General features: G+C 45.4%; 1 protein-coding gene across 3 annotated transcripts in view; it reads left to right on the top strand.

Annotated features, from left to right (window-relative positions):
- The window catches only part of LOC116843443 (zeta-sarcoglycan), a 379,594-nt gene that overhangs the window by 355,202 nt on the left and 7,542 nt on the right, over positions 1–16,850 (top strand). For all 3 annotated transcript variants that reach the window (XM_032813829.1, XM_032813831.1, XM_032813830.1), the window contains one exon: positions 5,114–5,399. In XM_032813829.1, coding sequence (XP_032669720.1) covers positions 5,114–5,399 — 286 coding nt within the window. The remainder of the gene's footprint in view (positions 1–5,113; positions 5,400–16,850) is intronic.

Genomic DNA, 16,850 nt, shown 5'->3' with positions numbered 1-16,850 from the left:
CCCCCGACTATCCCCAAATACCTACACCCCTTCCCCTCCTCTCGTCTGCGTCTCCGTTTAAACACTCTTACAACCAGCCGAATGTGGTATGGATTAATTCATTCAACGTCCCCTATCTGCATCCAGAAAGGGGCTTCTGGGCGCTTAAAGCGGGAAATAAATCTATCCCGCGGCGAGTCCCCGAGATCGCAGCAGCAAAGAATCTAAATTGCGGTTGCCGTTGTAATCCATCGTTGTCACCCGCGCGAAATAAATGATATCCGTAATTGTGCCCTCCGTACACTTTATTAAGCCGGCCATTGTTCGTTGCCGAAAGTAAACTGCTCGGCGGTGTGTGCGTGTGCGTAAGTGTGTGTGTGCGCGCGCGTGTACGTTCTCGCCGGAAGCATATTTCGCGCCGAATGCGACCCGTCTGGAAAGACCGCCTTATATTAAGCGACAAATACGAATTTCTCGCGGAACGAGCAGACGATCGCGCACTCGACGACACACACAGAAAAATACATACTGCGATAAAGTAAATGTTATTTGTCGTTTCAAGCGTTTCATAAGTTTATATATCTGTAAATTCATCATAAGTGCATCATATAAAGCATTTAATTTCACATTAAACAGATGATTTTACATAGCGTTAGAAATACAAACAAAGACATCTCACAAAAAATGGAGGATGATGCGGGTGATAGGAATTCTTTTACGATTCCTTATATTGCAAATGTTTCCGAGGGAGTTTCAAGAGTCATAAGAGATTCGGGTTATAGAGTGGCTTTCAGTGTTACCAATAAGCTTAACGTCTTCATTCATGGCCAAAAAGACCGTTTAAGTAAAAAAGAGTGGACCCATGTGGTGTATAGGATTAATTGTCGTGACTGTGATGCCTCTTATGTCGAACAAACAAAGAGACAACTAAATACGCGTGAAGGAACATCGCTCACATATATTGCGTATTACTATGCAACTATCGCCTATTATTGACCATAGATTACAACACAATCATGAGTTTGATTGGGATAATGTGGTAATTTTGGACATTGAACCAAATTATCATAAATTATCATAAATGTCTTATTGCGGAAATGATCCATATCAAGAATCAAAATAACGACTTGAATTTGCAGTCGGATATGGAAGCGCTAAGTAATGTTTACTTTCCGCTTCATAACATGATCCGTGACCTATAATTTGGTACCTTATTTATTTCTATTCAGAATATGAGTGGTTTTGCACATCTTTATAACGGAATATTTGTTTCTGAAGTTAAGCAGTTTTCAGTGTGTTTAGTCTGTTGACTGTTGGGTTGCTGAAGCTCTCCTACGTTTCACATCTTTGGTGAGAATGTTTTATTTTTTATTTTTTATTTTTGAGACTCTTTTTGCCTTTTGACTTTTTAGACATTCTCAATTTATACGGTTTTATTGTTATATGGTTAGCTTGCAAACAAGGATGTGACGGGGTTTTTACTTTCATAACTATTATGAACGGATTGGGAACCGTTGTGAACATTCCTTATTGACTATGTTTACGATCAGCAACCGCGAAGAGGACCACATCCAATGGTCGAAACGTTCGGCAAATTATATAATAAAGTTTAATTGATCTATGTAACACTGTTGCGCTTGAAACTTACATTTTATTGTCCTTTTTATTGTTGTTATTAATTTGAATTTCCCAGAGCCGGTACAGTTTATTAGATTTACATCCAATTTTTATTCAAAATACATGAATCTGATAAGTTTAGCGTCTCAATAAAAAATATCGGATTAAAACCAAAATTTGGTTTATTTAATATCGGATTAAAACCAAAATTCGGTTTATTTACTTAGAGACAAATCAACTTTTTCTTCGATGAAGTGTTATAATATTCTGTTAAAGAGAATAAATTCTTTTCTTGAGTAATATGATAACGAGCTTCGCTAAAATTCTTGACGAATGTATTTTAAGACTATTAACAGGCAATTTCTTGTTAAAGATAACCATCACTTAAAAGAAGGAAAGTAAACTGAGCAATCGGTTTTCTTGGCAGTAAAACGATATTTTTCTGTGTGCACCTGGGATGCTTTTACGGACTTGTTCGGAATTGATTCCTCTCGGAGTAACGCCGTTTTCCTTAGAAAAGATAATAGAAATCTAGAGGACAACTGAATTATTCCGGTCGGAATCGATTCCAAATAAATCCGTGATAGTAGCCCTGATGACGATCATATTTCGCGACGCGAATCGACGCTTCCGCTGACGGACGGTCATCTGTTTGTGCCTTCGTGGCGATTTTGAGAAGAAAGTCGTGGCGAGGAGCGTGAGCCGCGATAACTCCGGCGTGAAAAATATCTTGGCTGCCGCGGATTACTGTAGCGATAATAATTCCGTAACTTGCAATGCACTTTCGGCTCGGCGCTGTGAAATAATGGTCGCCGTGCTAACTTCGCGTTACGTCAAAAGTTCCGGCGAACGTTTAACATACGCGTCCGACGCTATTTATGGGCCATGAAATATTCCCGCGTTATAATTGCGCCTTGAAGCCTGAATTCATAATGCTCATTCTCCTCCGGCGCTGCACTCCCGCCCTCCCTTTTGTACCCCGCGGACACTTAAAAAGGAAAGATATGCAAAGGGCATTAAATAAATTTACACTCTCGGAGGCCCTGCCCCGCTCCGGTCGTCGCGTAAAAGTGCACGTGAACCGATTAGTTTCGTTTCCCCTCTTTCTCTCTCTCTCTTTCCTTGAAGTCGGATTTGCTCTATCGCGTGATAAATCGCAAAATTCATTTGTAATTTTTACGGTGACCCTAATGAGAGACTTTCGTGCTCGCGTCCAAGACGCTTTCTTGTGTTTTGCACTCGGAAGAAGTGACCCTGCCCCTCATAAGGCAGAAATTTTATTATCACAAGCGCCTAACGATATGTCGGTTAATGTTGTGCAAATCTTGAGCACACAACATGAGATTCATTAAAGAATTAATTAACGCGGAATTCGTGCTTATGGTAGTTTTGACCGCGAAGAAAGGTTTGCGATCAAACTGCGAGGGCGAGTACGTTTATTGACGAAGAAAAAATCGCGACGATATCGCGCTGTCGTGAAGAGACCGGCTTGGTCGAGAATCGCGCGATCCTGCCGGGAAATTGGACCAGCCGGCGACCGCGTGCTTTTCTCGCGCTAGTTTATCCCCGGTGCTTTTAATTTCGAGCCACCGAGCTCTTTATACCCGCGAGGGGCATAATTATCCACGAGAGAGCGGAGGGCCGGCATTGAATATTTTAGCTCTCGCTCCTCGCACGCCACCGTCGACCTCCGTTTTTCCTCCCTCTCGCGCTCCTTCCTTTTCTCCTTTGTGTATGGTTTCCCATACTAACACTCCTCGCGTTCCGTAACAAAAATAAAAACGGATAAGTGAAGAAGCGATGCGAGTGGTTCGAAGAGCGAGGATGGAAGGCAGGCGGGAGCGCGGGGGCAGCAGGTTTCTCTCGTTCAAGACCTTCGCCTATCCTCCCTCCTATTGCCCCTTACGAGACTCCGGGATTAGGTAGGAGAGTTACGTCAGGCATTTTGCGGCCAGCTTTGCATAAGTTTCTCGTGTCTCTCGTTTCCCTTCGTTAGCGTTCTCCCGTATATATTCCGTCTCTCTTTTGTTTCGCGATTCTCTGCCCGCCCCCCGTCCCTTCATCTTCGCTTTTCATCTCGTTCGGATGCGTGTGCCCGATAAAAATACAGAGCCACGCATTAGCTTCCACTAATCCACGATAGGCTAACTCGTCACGTAGCCGCGAAAGTATGTTCCATTCACCACGTGACTGATTTGTATTTCCGCAAACAGCAGTGTTGCAATGTTAAAAACCATCACGGTTTATGTGAGGAATGGCTTACGCAAATGAGAGATCAAAGCACCCTTTGGAGCGATTGCGCGTGATAAAATGTCCACATGGTTCGTTTACAACCTCCGAATTAATGTCTATCATGTCAATTATGAGAACGAAAGAATTACGTGTAATTAACGTTGGACGATATCGCGTGTCATTCGGGGGACTTTGAGGTGAAAAGCGTCATCATTTTCAAGTCGGCAAACCCCCAATTTATCGTTATCATTAACGTGAAAAACGATCGCGGCGCAATGCTTACCTGGGCGGGAACGCGAGGTGTCGCGTTTCGCCGTGTTACAAAGGTTAGCATATTCATTTTCATCGTCACAGTTAATTTCAGGAGTGGGCGGCCGGTGAGAATAAATTGCATCAATATGCAAATAGTCACCGTTCGTAATCATTGTTGTATATTCCAATGGCATTCGTCCGCGCTGTAATACCGTTATACAGCTTAAACGAGTGTACCGGTTACATTCCCGTGCCGTTGTGTGATTGAATTTATGACACAAGCCGTCCTACGCACAGCACTTCGGTGGAAATGTTATCGCGCGACAGCGGCGAATCGACAAAGTCATCACTCGGCTATCGGAACAGAGATAGAAAGAAAGTGTGCGAAGTGATCTTCGGCGAGTTCATCTTTACAGGCCGTGCACGTCGGATATAAAGTATCTCACGTTGTTGGAGCGGAGAAAAAACCGGAAGATCTGTCTTTCGTGACGCGTTTCGCCTCCCCCGAACAATTCCGCGCAGCCGGTGCTCAAGAATGAGGTATAAACCGTTGATAAATGATCGCGGCAGAAAGAACAGCCTCGTAATTGTAGTCTTATTAATGGCTCGCAACTGTACGCTGTAACGACCTGTAGCTATAACACGCATCTCGTTTGTATCTCGCGACTGTAATCTGCCAATTTACGGCGTGAAATCGCTCATAGCACGAGAACGCGCATGAAAGTGTTTAAACAGCGAGCGTGCGAGGAACAAAGCGCCCAGGATAAATCCCCGATTGCTTCGGAAATTAATCCGTGGAGATTAATCGGACGAAGCTAAATTGTTACAATTATCCACTCGCGAGGCGCCGAGTAATTTTTGCTACGAAATTCGCGGCCCGCGCGGATCTCGTGCGCGGAAATTACATTTTAATCAGATCAATTGGATATTAATGGTCAAAGAGTTCGTTAGAGTAGGAGCAAAGACGTCGACAGGGATGACGTTTACGGCGGCGACACGCATTTCCTTCGATAAATCTAGATTGCATTTTCAGGATGTCCCGGGGCCAAGGGGGATGGTCGGACGAGCCCTGCACGTCGGGTAGCGCGAGTCGTCGCGGCGGAGCTCGCCAAACGGCGGGACCGTCTTCGCGGGCGCCGACGTCGTCCGGGTTGGAGGAGCGCGCTTCGGGCAGCACGCCGTGTAAAGGCGGCTTCAGGTTAGGAGTCTACGGTTGGAGGAAAAGATGCCTCTACTCTCTCGTGTTGACCCTCATGATCATCGTAATCCTCAATCTCGCCCTCACCGTCTGGCTACTCAAGGTCATGGGATTCAGTTCCGTAAGTTGACGAATTGGTCGGCATCTCTTCGACACGCGCGTACCACCGTCGCGCTGATAATCGCGATCGAGTATTAAACTCGTCGAGACCGCGCGCGTCCGTAACTTCGGTCTGATGAACGGAAATACGGCGTTTCGCCCGCCAATCGATGCGAGAATTCCGTGCGTCCGAGTTCTCATCATAAATAAACGTCGTATCGGCTTATCCGCTCACGGAAAAATAAGGTTGTAAAAATTTGGTTGGATTAACCTAATTGCCGGTGAAATATGAACGAGCCAGAAATTCCGGTTAACTTTACCAGCATTCTGTTCGATTTTGCCAACAAGATTTCTGGCTAACTCGAACAGAATTCTAGTGACTCTGACCGGAATTTTTTAGTTCGTTTCCTCAGAAATTTGGTTAATCCAACCAAATGTTTTCGCCCCGTGTAGAATGAGGATACACATTGTGCACGGCGAACACGTAGAAACGCACTTCCGGAGGAGTCCAGAACAGCCCTCGCCAGCTAGGGTCTCTCCGAAGTTCGATCTGGATAAGGACGTATGTAACTTTTCGATAGTCATTAAAGTCGACTTCTGTGTCTTGCGGCTTGGAATTAGTTTCGCGCGAGTTTCCGAGCTCGAATAACAGGCCTCGACGAGGGTGCCGGAATATACGCGAATGGTGCGCGGGTGGATGCATCGCCGACGGCTTTTGAGGCCGCGGTAGGGGTTGGCGCGCCAAGGTGGTTAATATAATTCGCCGTAATTGCTGGAACCGTTATATCGGCGCCACGGTGTTTCCGTCGCGGAAAATTGTCGTTTGCACTTCATACTTCTTCTTCTCCCGGACTTAATTCGGGCGCATTACAATTACCCGTCCCCGGAATCGAGCGGGGTTCATTAGTAAGTAAGTCGGCAGCGTTCGAGCATTCTCCCTCGCTCCTCGCAATCCCGGAGAAACGCGGCCCGTACCAACTTCTTGATTGCGATAATGGCTGTAATGTAAAGGTCGTTCCGATGTAAATGTCTGCGTAAGGCGCGCGCTTGGACCGAGATACGACTTTCTTACGACCAACTTGGCGGGACACACTCGGCGACTTTACACGCGGCGAATGAATGTCGCCTGGACCGTTGATATTCCGGTAATGCGAACTTTAATATTCTTGTCGGAGAATCGTTCGGATGACATCTGCCAAGTAATCTCGTAATAATTTTATGTCATACAACGTAATCAGCGACGCTGTACGAAATCGTGACAACGTTGTGACAAATATCGCGACAATGTAATTTCTTCCTCGACATCGTCGCTGCGAAGCGCAAAACAGCGGCTGCAGCTCGCACAATGTACCTCGCAATCACCCGTGACACAGAGTTCCGGTTCGATTCATGCGCACACAGAGAGGAGGAGGAGGAACAGGAGGAGGAGGAGGAGAGGGAGGAGGAGAGAGAAAGAGAGAAAACGAGAAAGGGAGAAAAAAAGAGAGAGATATCCACATAAATTCTTCCAATTCATTTTATCACCCCCTTGCATAATCGTATCGACTCCCTCGCCTTTCTGCAAATCGACATTCCCACGTATCCGCTACAACAATGCCGTGGACTCGTCGACGTTAAGCCGGCGCCTAGTCCCCTCGATTAAGGCAAGAGTGCTCGTGAAACTCCCGCACCCTCGTGTCTTCCGCGCCAACCGCCGGCGCTGCAGCTACCTATTCGCCATTATCGAATTTATTCGAAATCGAAAGGAGCTCCCGCGATCTGGCGCAATGATCCCTCGATGGGGGCTAAACTCGGTGGAAATTGAGTATCAATCCGTAAGTAAGGAGCCCGAGAGCGGCAGGGATACCCCGTGGGAAATGTAAGTCTCTGCCACTTTTTCCCCCATCCTCCTTTCACCCTTCTAGTCTACTCTCTTTCTCTCTCTCTTTTTTTCTCTCCCCTCTCCCTCCTCACACACACACACACACACACACACACACACACACACATTTTCTCCTTTACTGTCTACTCTTTTCGCTACCTATTCCGTTTTACGCCCCTTCTTTCCTCTGGCCGATCGTCCACAAACTTCTCCTTTCACCCCCGCGTCTCTTGTCTCCCACCCTCTCTCTCTCTCACAGTGATTCTCTCATTTGATCTCCCAGCCGGTTTTTCTCCAGCTCTTCTTCTCCTTTATCTCTCTCTCTCCTCTTTTTTCGACATTCTTCAGTGCCGCTAATGCCGCTCGGTTTGCCGATTCGTGCCGAAAACTTCTGCGACTAACGTGTCGTTCACTCGCTCTTCCTTCCTCTTTTACTCGCTTGTCGTAAGTCGTAATTAGGTCTTCGGTAATTAAACTCTCGCTTATCGACGGTATTCGCGCCGATAACTCATGTCCGATTAATTGTGTGACTCGGTAAATCAGCGAGACAATCAATTAGGAGTTTGGGCGCGTTAATTATTGCGCGGTCTGGCTGGGGGGGTTGCTCCGATCGAGATTTACGACGATTTCGATTCACGAGGAGGAGTCGGGCACGGCGCCGGCGGCGCGTAATCGACGCAAGCCGGATATCCAGTTGGAAAGTCGGATGTAAAATTCGACGAGTCTGCGGGAGCCGGGCGACGGGGTATAGATAGAGATACGGCTTATGCGCGATGGTTTCGTATTCTCGCGACGTGGCGCGTAAGGGGTAAGAACGCGATATCGTATCGCGATGTACGTGAAATTTTCTGCGTAGGAGGTGGATGGGATTTAACGCATAAACGGACTGACCGAGCGAATTGAAACTGCGCTATAAAATACGGTACAACTCCGCCATACTACCTCGCACAATTTTCGGACTGTTTCGGAAGAAATGACATTTCGCAAAAACGTAACAGGAAAAGATATATCGATAGTATAACGTCTCAAACAATATCGCGCTAAATTGATATTGCGCTATGCTCGTCAAATGTATATTATTGAAAGTACTGGCAAAAGTTTGATATTTGCAACTATAATTTAGTAAAATACCCAAGTAGGAATCGTATACGTTTTGTCAATACGGAAAAATGGCTCGATACCGAAAAGCGGTTTTGGTACTGGCTCAGTACTGAGCCTAATATAAAAAAAACTGTATTATTGGTACTGGCTCCGTACTAAAGTTAGGTACTGGATAGTCGTACCGTACGTATACTAGGACGTTACCGAAAAGTGTTTGTCGTTTTCGGTACTGGCCCAGTATTAAAAAAGCGGTACTGGTCCTGTTCGTAGAATCAGTACTGGATACTCAAGTAAGAATTGTATACAATCTGTCAATAGAGGATATTGGGCCAGTATTGTGCCGGTACCGAAAAACGGACGATACCTAACTTTAGTACGGAGCCAGTACCAATAATACAGTTTTTTTTATATTAGGCTCAGTACTGAGCCAGTACCAAAACCGCTTTTCGGTATCGAGCCATTTTTCCGTACTGACGAAACGTATACGATTCCTACTTGGGTATTTTACTAAATTATAGTTGCAGATATCAAACTTTTGCCAGTACTACCAATGTCCTTTATAGAAAAACGGAAGAGGTCACTAACGCGAAACCAAGATAGCTCAGTGATAAGAAGTTTGCCTGACAAGCGGAAGACTCGAGTTTGATTCCAGCCGTCGCCCCGAATATTTTTTCCTTATGACTATTAAAAATAAACTTGTATAGGTACGAGAGCAAGCCTGTGGCCATGGTCTGATCTTTCTTTCCATACTATAGTTGTGATATTAACAATTGTACAAATAATAAAAATTACTAGAAATAGATACTGGTCCAGTACTGGGAACAGGTACTTTCTCAGTGATGAGAATAAATATTTTTTTTATATTGGTACAGTACTGATTTTCGGTGACAGTACTGTGACAGTAGTTTTCCGATACTGGCCCTTTTCTATTATCCCAGTGTCACACCAATACTAAACCCGTACTGGCACCTGGTATTACGCCAGTAACGTTTACCATAAATCGGTACTGGGCCACTTTGATGCCAGTAGTAAATTCCTACTTGGATAACCACTATGAATTATGGTCAAGAAAGCCATTTTATTAATTCTACTATAATGTTAGTGATAATGACCTTCTATTAATTCTACTATAATGTTAGTGATAATGACCTTGTTTACATGTTACTACCGTATTACTACCGTTCCACACTACACAAAATACTGCTAGGATAAAAAAGAACCAATTTTAATTAGATCAACCATTTCTTTTTCTCTCAGTCTCAAAATACGAGATGAAATCTGACACTCTACACGTTTATTACGTATTATACACATTTTTTTACAACGTACAAAGAAAACGAGAGAATAAAAGAGCATCTGAAATTAAGAGTACTTGCATTTTTCAAGGCAATCAACCGCGCAGCACGACCGCGAGTTTGGACATGCGAGGAGAAAACGAGATATTCCGCGGTATTGCCAGAGATGTTGAGAACTAAACGCAACGGTGTTCTGCGGTGTTACACAAGTTGCTCCGCGGTATTATTTCTCCTCGCGAATATTACAAAACTAAGAGAACAAAAAACTAAGATTCGTCTTGACAACAATGCATTGATAGTTCATAGTGATTTCACAGTTGATCGAGATAGAGAAATCAAATGGTGACTATAAACTATTGTTTTCTCCTGCGTGACGGTTGTGAAGCGCTCTGTATACCCGCGTACCGCGAGCAAAGACATAAAGGGGTGTGACTTTTAGTAACTCTCGCCCGTTACTACGTGTAAAAACCGGCGTGATACAGACGCCGCTGAAACCAAGAGTTCAGGAGCGTTATGCAGAGAAGCAACTCTCTTTCTTTCTTTCCTTGGAACACAGTTGATACTCATCCAAAAGTTTCCCGCCCCCCTATACAAGGCGTGCTAGTTGGCTGAAAGCGCGATGCATTCGCGAACCAGGAAATATTTCATGCCCTCTCCACCGTCTTTATCCACCCTCCCTCCCCGTCCCTTCATATTTGATAAGAGTCTCGGTATGCCTTCCACTGCCTCTTTTCACTCTCGAGTTGCCTCGCGTCCCAGCCAAGCCCGACCGACGTCCTCCATCCCTCTCGTCCATCTACTCTATCCCCTCCCATCTACGAACGATACCGCGTAGAAATTAAATCATTTTTCTCAATTAAGAAAACCGCCTTGCGCTCGTCGTGCGGTTCCGAGAGCGCCCTCGTAACTGCGAAACTTTCGCCCCGGTGGAATTAATTAAGAGCCCTCGATCGGTGCGCTTTATTAATGAAGTCCGTTTTCGCCGCGATCAATGTTACCCGTTATTTAATAACGTCGTGCACAGGATGATTTCTCTCGCCGCGACGATAAATCTATTCCACGCGACTCGTGCGAGACAGCAGGCGAGTCTTTTCTCGAATCGACTTATCGTCTCTTGTTTTTCTCTTTCTTTCGGTAAAAGTTACAACACCCGATATCTCTCTGCAACTTTAATCCCAATGCCAGTTCCGAATAATTTAAACGAACTTCATAATTTATCTAGTTTAGCGCCCTGCGTCATCTACGATTCCGCCCTGTCAATTTTTAATACTGTTGTATGTGCATTATGCATCTGTTATTTGCATTGTGCCGTCACTGCAGCGCCCCGATAAAGTTTCATCGGCTACGCTCGTGTTTTTGTAGCGACACGAGATTTATTCTTGACGGGGCGTGCGTTGTTGTTCGCGAATATCAATATTTCATCCTTCTTTCGGCCGGTTCCTATCAGCCGGAGAGGTCTTAGGAGAGATCTTCGATTACGGACAATATATAATACACCCTGAAACGTTATGTCGTACAGAGCGGTATACGGACACTATATTGGCACTAACGGCTTACATATATGACCATAGCGAACAGATGCCCCTTCCACCTAATATCGCTTGCGGGACCTTCCTACCCTCTATAACCCTTGTATCCATAGAGAATTCACCTGTATACATTCCTTCCTACAACCCCGCGAAGATACATATTGCACACACAACCTTCCGCGCACCCATACAAGGTGGCTCCTTTCGCAACGACCCTTCCACGGAATCAATTGAAATTCATGTCCCCAAATGAACAATTCCACCTGAAGTCATGTAAACCCACGCACGTTTCTGCTAGCTCGTCGCACGTACAGTCGACGTTTTCTTTTTTCTTTTTTTTTTTTTGAAATTTTAATCTTATTGTTTCCATGAAAAACAAACATCGCGTCGGGAGAGAGTATCTCTTTTGTTGCAATATTCCGCGAGACGACAGAAACACATAACCTTTCGATCTTTACGATCAAATTGAACGAAGATCAAATTGCGAAGATGTGTTTGCCGTAAGGAAACACACTAAAAATGGCCAGCAAAACTCGATGCAGGTAACAAGTCATTTTTTTTATCAATGCATTGATAGATGCAGATGAGAGAGACTTGCATATATCAGAATACTGTAAAAAATAAATAAATCTGCGCAAGTTGGACGATTGCGGTATAAATATTCACGATACTAATCCACAAGGCGGATTCGGTCACATTTCGATCAGGACGTAAAATAAAAATGAAAGTGCCGACGAGCGTCGAAAACTCCACAGCTGCGCGCGAGATACCTTCGGCAAAAATTTATCACGGATGCCTCGTGCGTGAGATGGCACGAGTGGTCACCCTGTATACGTTACGTACACACGGTGTGTTAGTATTAAAGGATATCCATTATAGCACCTAGCCACCAAGTGCAAGTGCAATATAGCGGGCATAGCGCCATGAATTTTGAATGTATAGCGGTGCTGTAGTACGTTAGTGGTAGCGTTATAGGTTGGTTCGCGTGGAAGGCCGAACGGACAAGTTTATTGTTTCCAGGGATTTCGCGCCGAGCCACGGGAGACCGCCATTACGATCCTCCTGTGAAAGATCCACGCTTCGTCAATCGATGTTTCTTTAAACGATTTCTTTCGACACCCGCGCTCTTCCTCGAATCCATCCTCTTCTTAGCGACATTTCGTGTTCTTCTTATTTATGAATGATACTCGCGAAGAAACGAGTATTTTTCCGCGATAAGATATAAGAGACATGAATCGCGAGGGAAGCAACTTCAGAAGCGGCGAATCTGCTTCTGCAAAACGACGCATTCCCTACGTATTCATCGAAATCAGCTTGCGACAACTGTAAAGTTATATTTCGTTCTATGCCGTATAACGCCGCTTTCCATATCGCCGGTCGCGAGACGCGTCGCGGACCAAAAGTCAACAAAGCGATATTTGTCCCCAAAAATCGCGGCGGCGAAGATTTAAATTCGGCAGTCGCATTACGCCAGCCGTCGCGGCGTTTTTATCGATTTCCCATTTCGAACCGCCGATCCCGCAGCCCTACGTCACATGCCAGATTGGGGTTATAGGTTTTCCCCGCTCTCGGTATTGCATAATCCGTGGAAATGTGTGTTGTGCAGCGTGTATGTACTCGGCTGACCCCAGAGGGTACAGGAAAGCTATGACGGTTCCTGCCTGAACGAGGCGGCAAACGTTAATAAGCAAACGCGCAATACAATGAATTGTTATATCAAGGATGAAAAAACGACACAATTCAACGATGGACTGAGGAGAAAGAAGACGAGAAAAAAGAGGGAGGGGGTGAAGTGAAAGAAGAGGCTCACCTAGAAACGACAGGAGATATTGTAAGGGAGAATTCCAGGAGAAACGAGAAAGCGTCAGCATTAATGATGCCTCGAGGGCATCTCATCTCCGGAATTTCTTTTATATAATTGTTACCATTAACGTAAAAAGAATTTACGTATATATACATATTAAACTTATGTATTTTTATACATATTATTTACACATATCATAAATAAAATAGTTATTCACCGCGCTCACTGTGCGTTGTCGCACAGGGCTAGTTGGTTCGTTAATTTAGGAAAAAAAATTATTCGAAGGGGAAACTCGGCGATGACAGTTCGTTACGCGACACGGCCTTCTGCGCGTTGTTAACGCGCCGTTATTATCTGATATCTCATTGTGTTAATGTTTATCACACGGAATGTAGTTAAAGTCTCTCTCTCTCTCTCTCTCTCTCTCTCTCTCTCTCTCTCTCTCTTTCATTCTCTCTTGACATTTTAACCCGATTAATTTCTCAATTTTTAAATATTTAATAGTACAAAGATGGCAACCACACACACACACACACACACACACTAAATATGCAACAATCAGCCAAATGCAAAAGGCACTATTGAGAATGATTGAATCACGATTGTTGATACGTATCTATCAATAATTTCAAAGATCTACCAATCCTGACAGGTGTACCGAACACGCTTCTAGCGTAACTGATATCGAGTGCAATTGCAAATGCTTCTGGTACGCAGCGCATGAAGAGAGAGAAAGAGAAACCGTCGAATTAAATTACCGAAAGACAGCGGCGGTAATAACGAGAAACGAGAACAAAGCGTGACCGCGCGCTATCAACGGCAGGATTTACAGCGTTAAGTGTGACCTCGGTCCACGAGCGGGAATACCAATATCGCATCGTCGACCGGCCGAATAATCCCGCTGTCGATTCGCCGACGTGCGCGACGATAACTTGGACGAAGTCGTCCGGAACGCGGGTTAATCCTCGCGAGGCGCGTCAGAAGCCCACGATTTAATCCCCGCGCCGTCGCGGTAAAATAACATGAAATTGCGATGTCGCGAGGACGGCGCTGGAAAGCTCGGCCGCCGGCGGAGGGCGACAGGAGGAGGGAACGGATTCGGTTATGGCCGGCGAGGGGGTGCGCCGAGTCGGTCGACGAGTCGGTCCCCTCGAGGAGGCGATGACAGGGTTCAGAGTCGGATTACTCGCGGCGCAGAAGTTAGGCGAGACTACTACCGTCGTCCGGCTCGGGATAATTACGTGAGGTGCATTAGCGTGGCGCACGTAGCGCGCACGTGCATATGTGTAATTACCGGCGGGGACCGCGACGTATACACGCACGCACCCACACATACGTGCGCACACATGTGAGAACGCGCGGCGTACGGCTGTCTGTCATGGAAAGTATACGTATGCGGGTTAACCCATCAGCAGTGTGGTCGTGCAAACTCACGCGAATGCTACGCTCACGTACGACCTAACGATTATTATTTTTGTTAACGACTTTCCGACAATTGCGCTTAATTAAGAGGGTGGGCGGCGATACACCGCCGAAATTAATTATGCGACTGTAAATCCTCTGTTAACTGCGGAGCTACATGCCGATGGTTGTCTTGATTGAGACGGGAGAAAGAGTGAAATTTTGCGAGACACTTTCTCGCCGAGGGCCGGGCAGTATGCCGCTGCTGTTGCCGCTGCTGGATACGCATGTAATTTCCGACTTGCGTGCGAAATGAGATATGCACGCGAATCGGTACGCCCGAACGGCGTGGCGCGCGCGTTTAGCGCGCCGACTTCTATTCATCTGCAGGAACGAAATGCATTGCAGTTGAAATTTGACTGCGCTCTGGCGTGAATTTCATACGGATGTAAATTTATGTTAAAGCAATTTAGGAAATATATTCTTGGGTTTTCGCTGTGTTGCTCACCGGCAAAATTTAAATAATATCGAGAGCATATTAAGAACGCGAAATTCGGACGAATTTATCGGATGGTTCGCCCTGAGAAAACTTTATATATATGATTATGGGAGAGACACAAAAATATCATTATCGGAGTATATCGCAATGAGGGAGAGGTATAGTTATGTATATCGATTACTTTCGTTATTGTTCAACTGGACATTCACTAAAAATATTTATATCCAACTACTGATTAAGAATTAATGCTAACTCAATTTTTGAAGTCACGTTAGAAGACAAGATTTAAAATACCAGTAACCGAAATAAACCGAAATAATAGAAAGTTCCTTGAGTAGATTAACTAATAGTGAGATATGAAACGGCACATAAAGAGCAAGCACGAATGTCTTAGTGCTATTAAATACTAATATTACTTTTTAATATTAATATGTGGGAGGATAAAATTGTCCAGTAACCGAAATGTCAGAAATACAATATCTATGATATTTGTTCCTCTGGTTATTTCCATGCTTGCAACTGAATATTTGATCGAAAGAAAGAAACGAGAAGTTTTCTCTTATTTTATTTGCGGAAATTTCACGTTTTGGTGATATTGTGCAGTATCGATTTCAATAGCGATTAAAAGCTGAAATACGTTAGTAGACACGAAAGGAATACAATAACGCGTGTCTTTTGGCAGCCTTTCTCCACGGTTCGACGAAAAAGCGACGAAAGGAGCCGACAGCGATTAGACCGAGCGGGGAACGGGTGAGAAACGCGAAAACGGAACGCCTTCGTAATCCTTGTAAATAACGCGCTTTGTATTAATTTATGGACGACGACCAGTCGGCTAACGTCGAGTCGAGACGTCGTTACGATGATATACGCTTACAAGGGGTGTTATTTGGATTTCATTACGTGCCGCAGCCGACGCTCGGATGGTTCGTCCCACACGTCGAATATAACGTGTCTCGACATCCCCGAGAAACTCTTGCTGCAGAACGCAAAATGACAAAGCGACGCGGAACCTTTTTTTCCGGGCAGAGGTGCGTGTATATCCGTCGAATTTGTCGCGGATTGATTTCAGCGCGGCACGGAAATCTGTTAATCGGTCGCGCCGTGCAATTTTCGCTGTCGCGCGCGAATCCGCAATTTTTCGACACGATAAATACTTGATGCCGCGGCGGCGGCGACCAATCGCACCGATACGAAAAGGAAATATGGCTAGCGCGTATTCGGACGATCCCGCCGGCCGAAATTCAGCCGGCCGGCTAATTGCGCGGACTTTTTCGCTTTTCACGTTTCATCCCTTTTTTTCCTCTTTTTGTTTTTTACGGAAAAACCGCCCGATCGAGATAGAGAGGTAGTAAAAGGCACGCGCCCGTTCGCACACGCGCTGCGAGAGGGCTAAGGGTCGATATTTTTTATTGTCGCTTAAATCCCCTTATCAACAGCCGACAGACAACGAGATAAAAAGGGTATAAAGCCTCGGACTTAATGATACCTGTCTGACGGTAGATTACTTTTACTACTGCCGCTCGTTCTCACCACCACGATTGGGGCGATCTCCCCGACTCCGGAGGTTCCTCCAGACCGTCTGGTGATTCTAAAAAGCAGGTGCAGTCGTAGTTCTTCGTCCACTCCTCCCCCTCTACTTCTTTCCCTCTCTCTCTTTCTTTCTTCCCCTCATTCGTCTCTCGTTTTCTCGCTCACTCCCCCACGATTGCACTTTTTTCTTTCTTATTGTGTACTTCTTGCTTCACTCTTTCTCTCTCTCTCGCTCTCTCTCTTTCTGTCCTTCATTGTCCACGTTTCTCTCGTTCCGACGTTTCTTCTCGTTCTCATTTTCCGCGCATCGTCGTGCCTCCCTCTGTTTCTTCCTCACGATCTCGCTCGCTCTCCGCGAACGCTATTGGGGTTTACGGTTACGGTTAAGTAGAGGGCAATGAGATCGTATCGTTTTCCGAACGATTTGGCTAATCGAGTGTCGGTGGCTCCGCC

This window comes from Odontomachus brunneus, unplaced genomic scaffold, assembly GCF_010583005.1.
Source record: "Odontomachus brunneus isolate Ranch 3 - 2012 unplaced genomic scaffold, Obru_v1 Obru_scaffold_032, whole genome shotgun sequence".
NCBI lineage: Eukaryota > Metazoa > Arthropoda > Insecta > Hymenoptera > Formicidae > Odontomachus > Odontomachus brunneus.
Note: the sequence above shows the minus strand (reverse complement) of the source record. Positions and strands in the feature narration are given on the sequence as shown.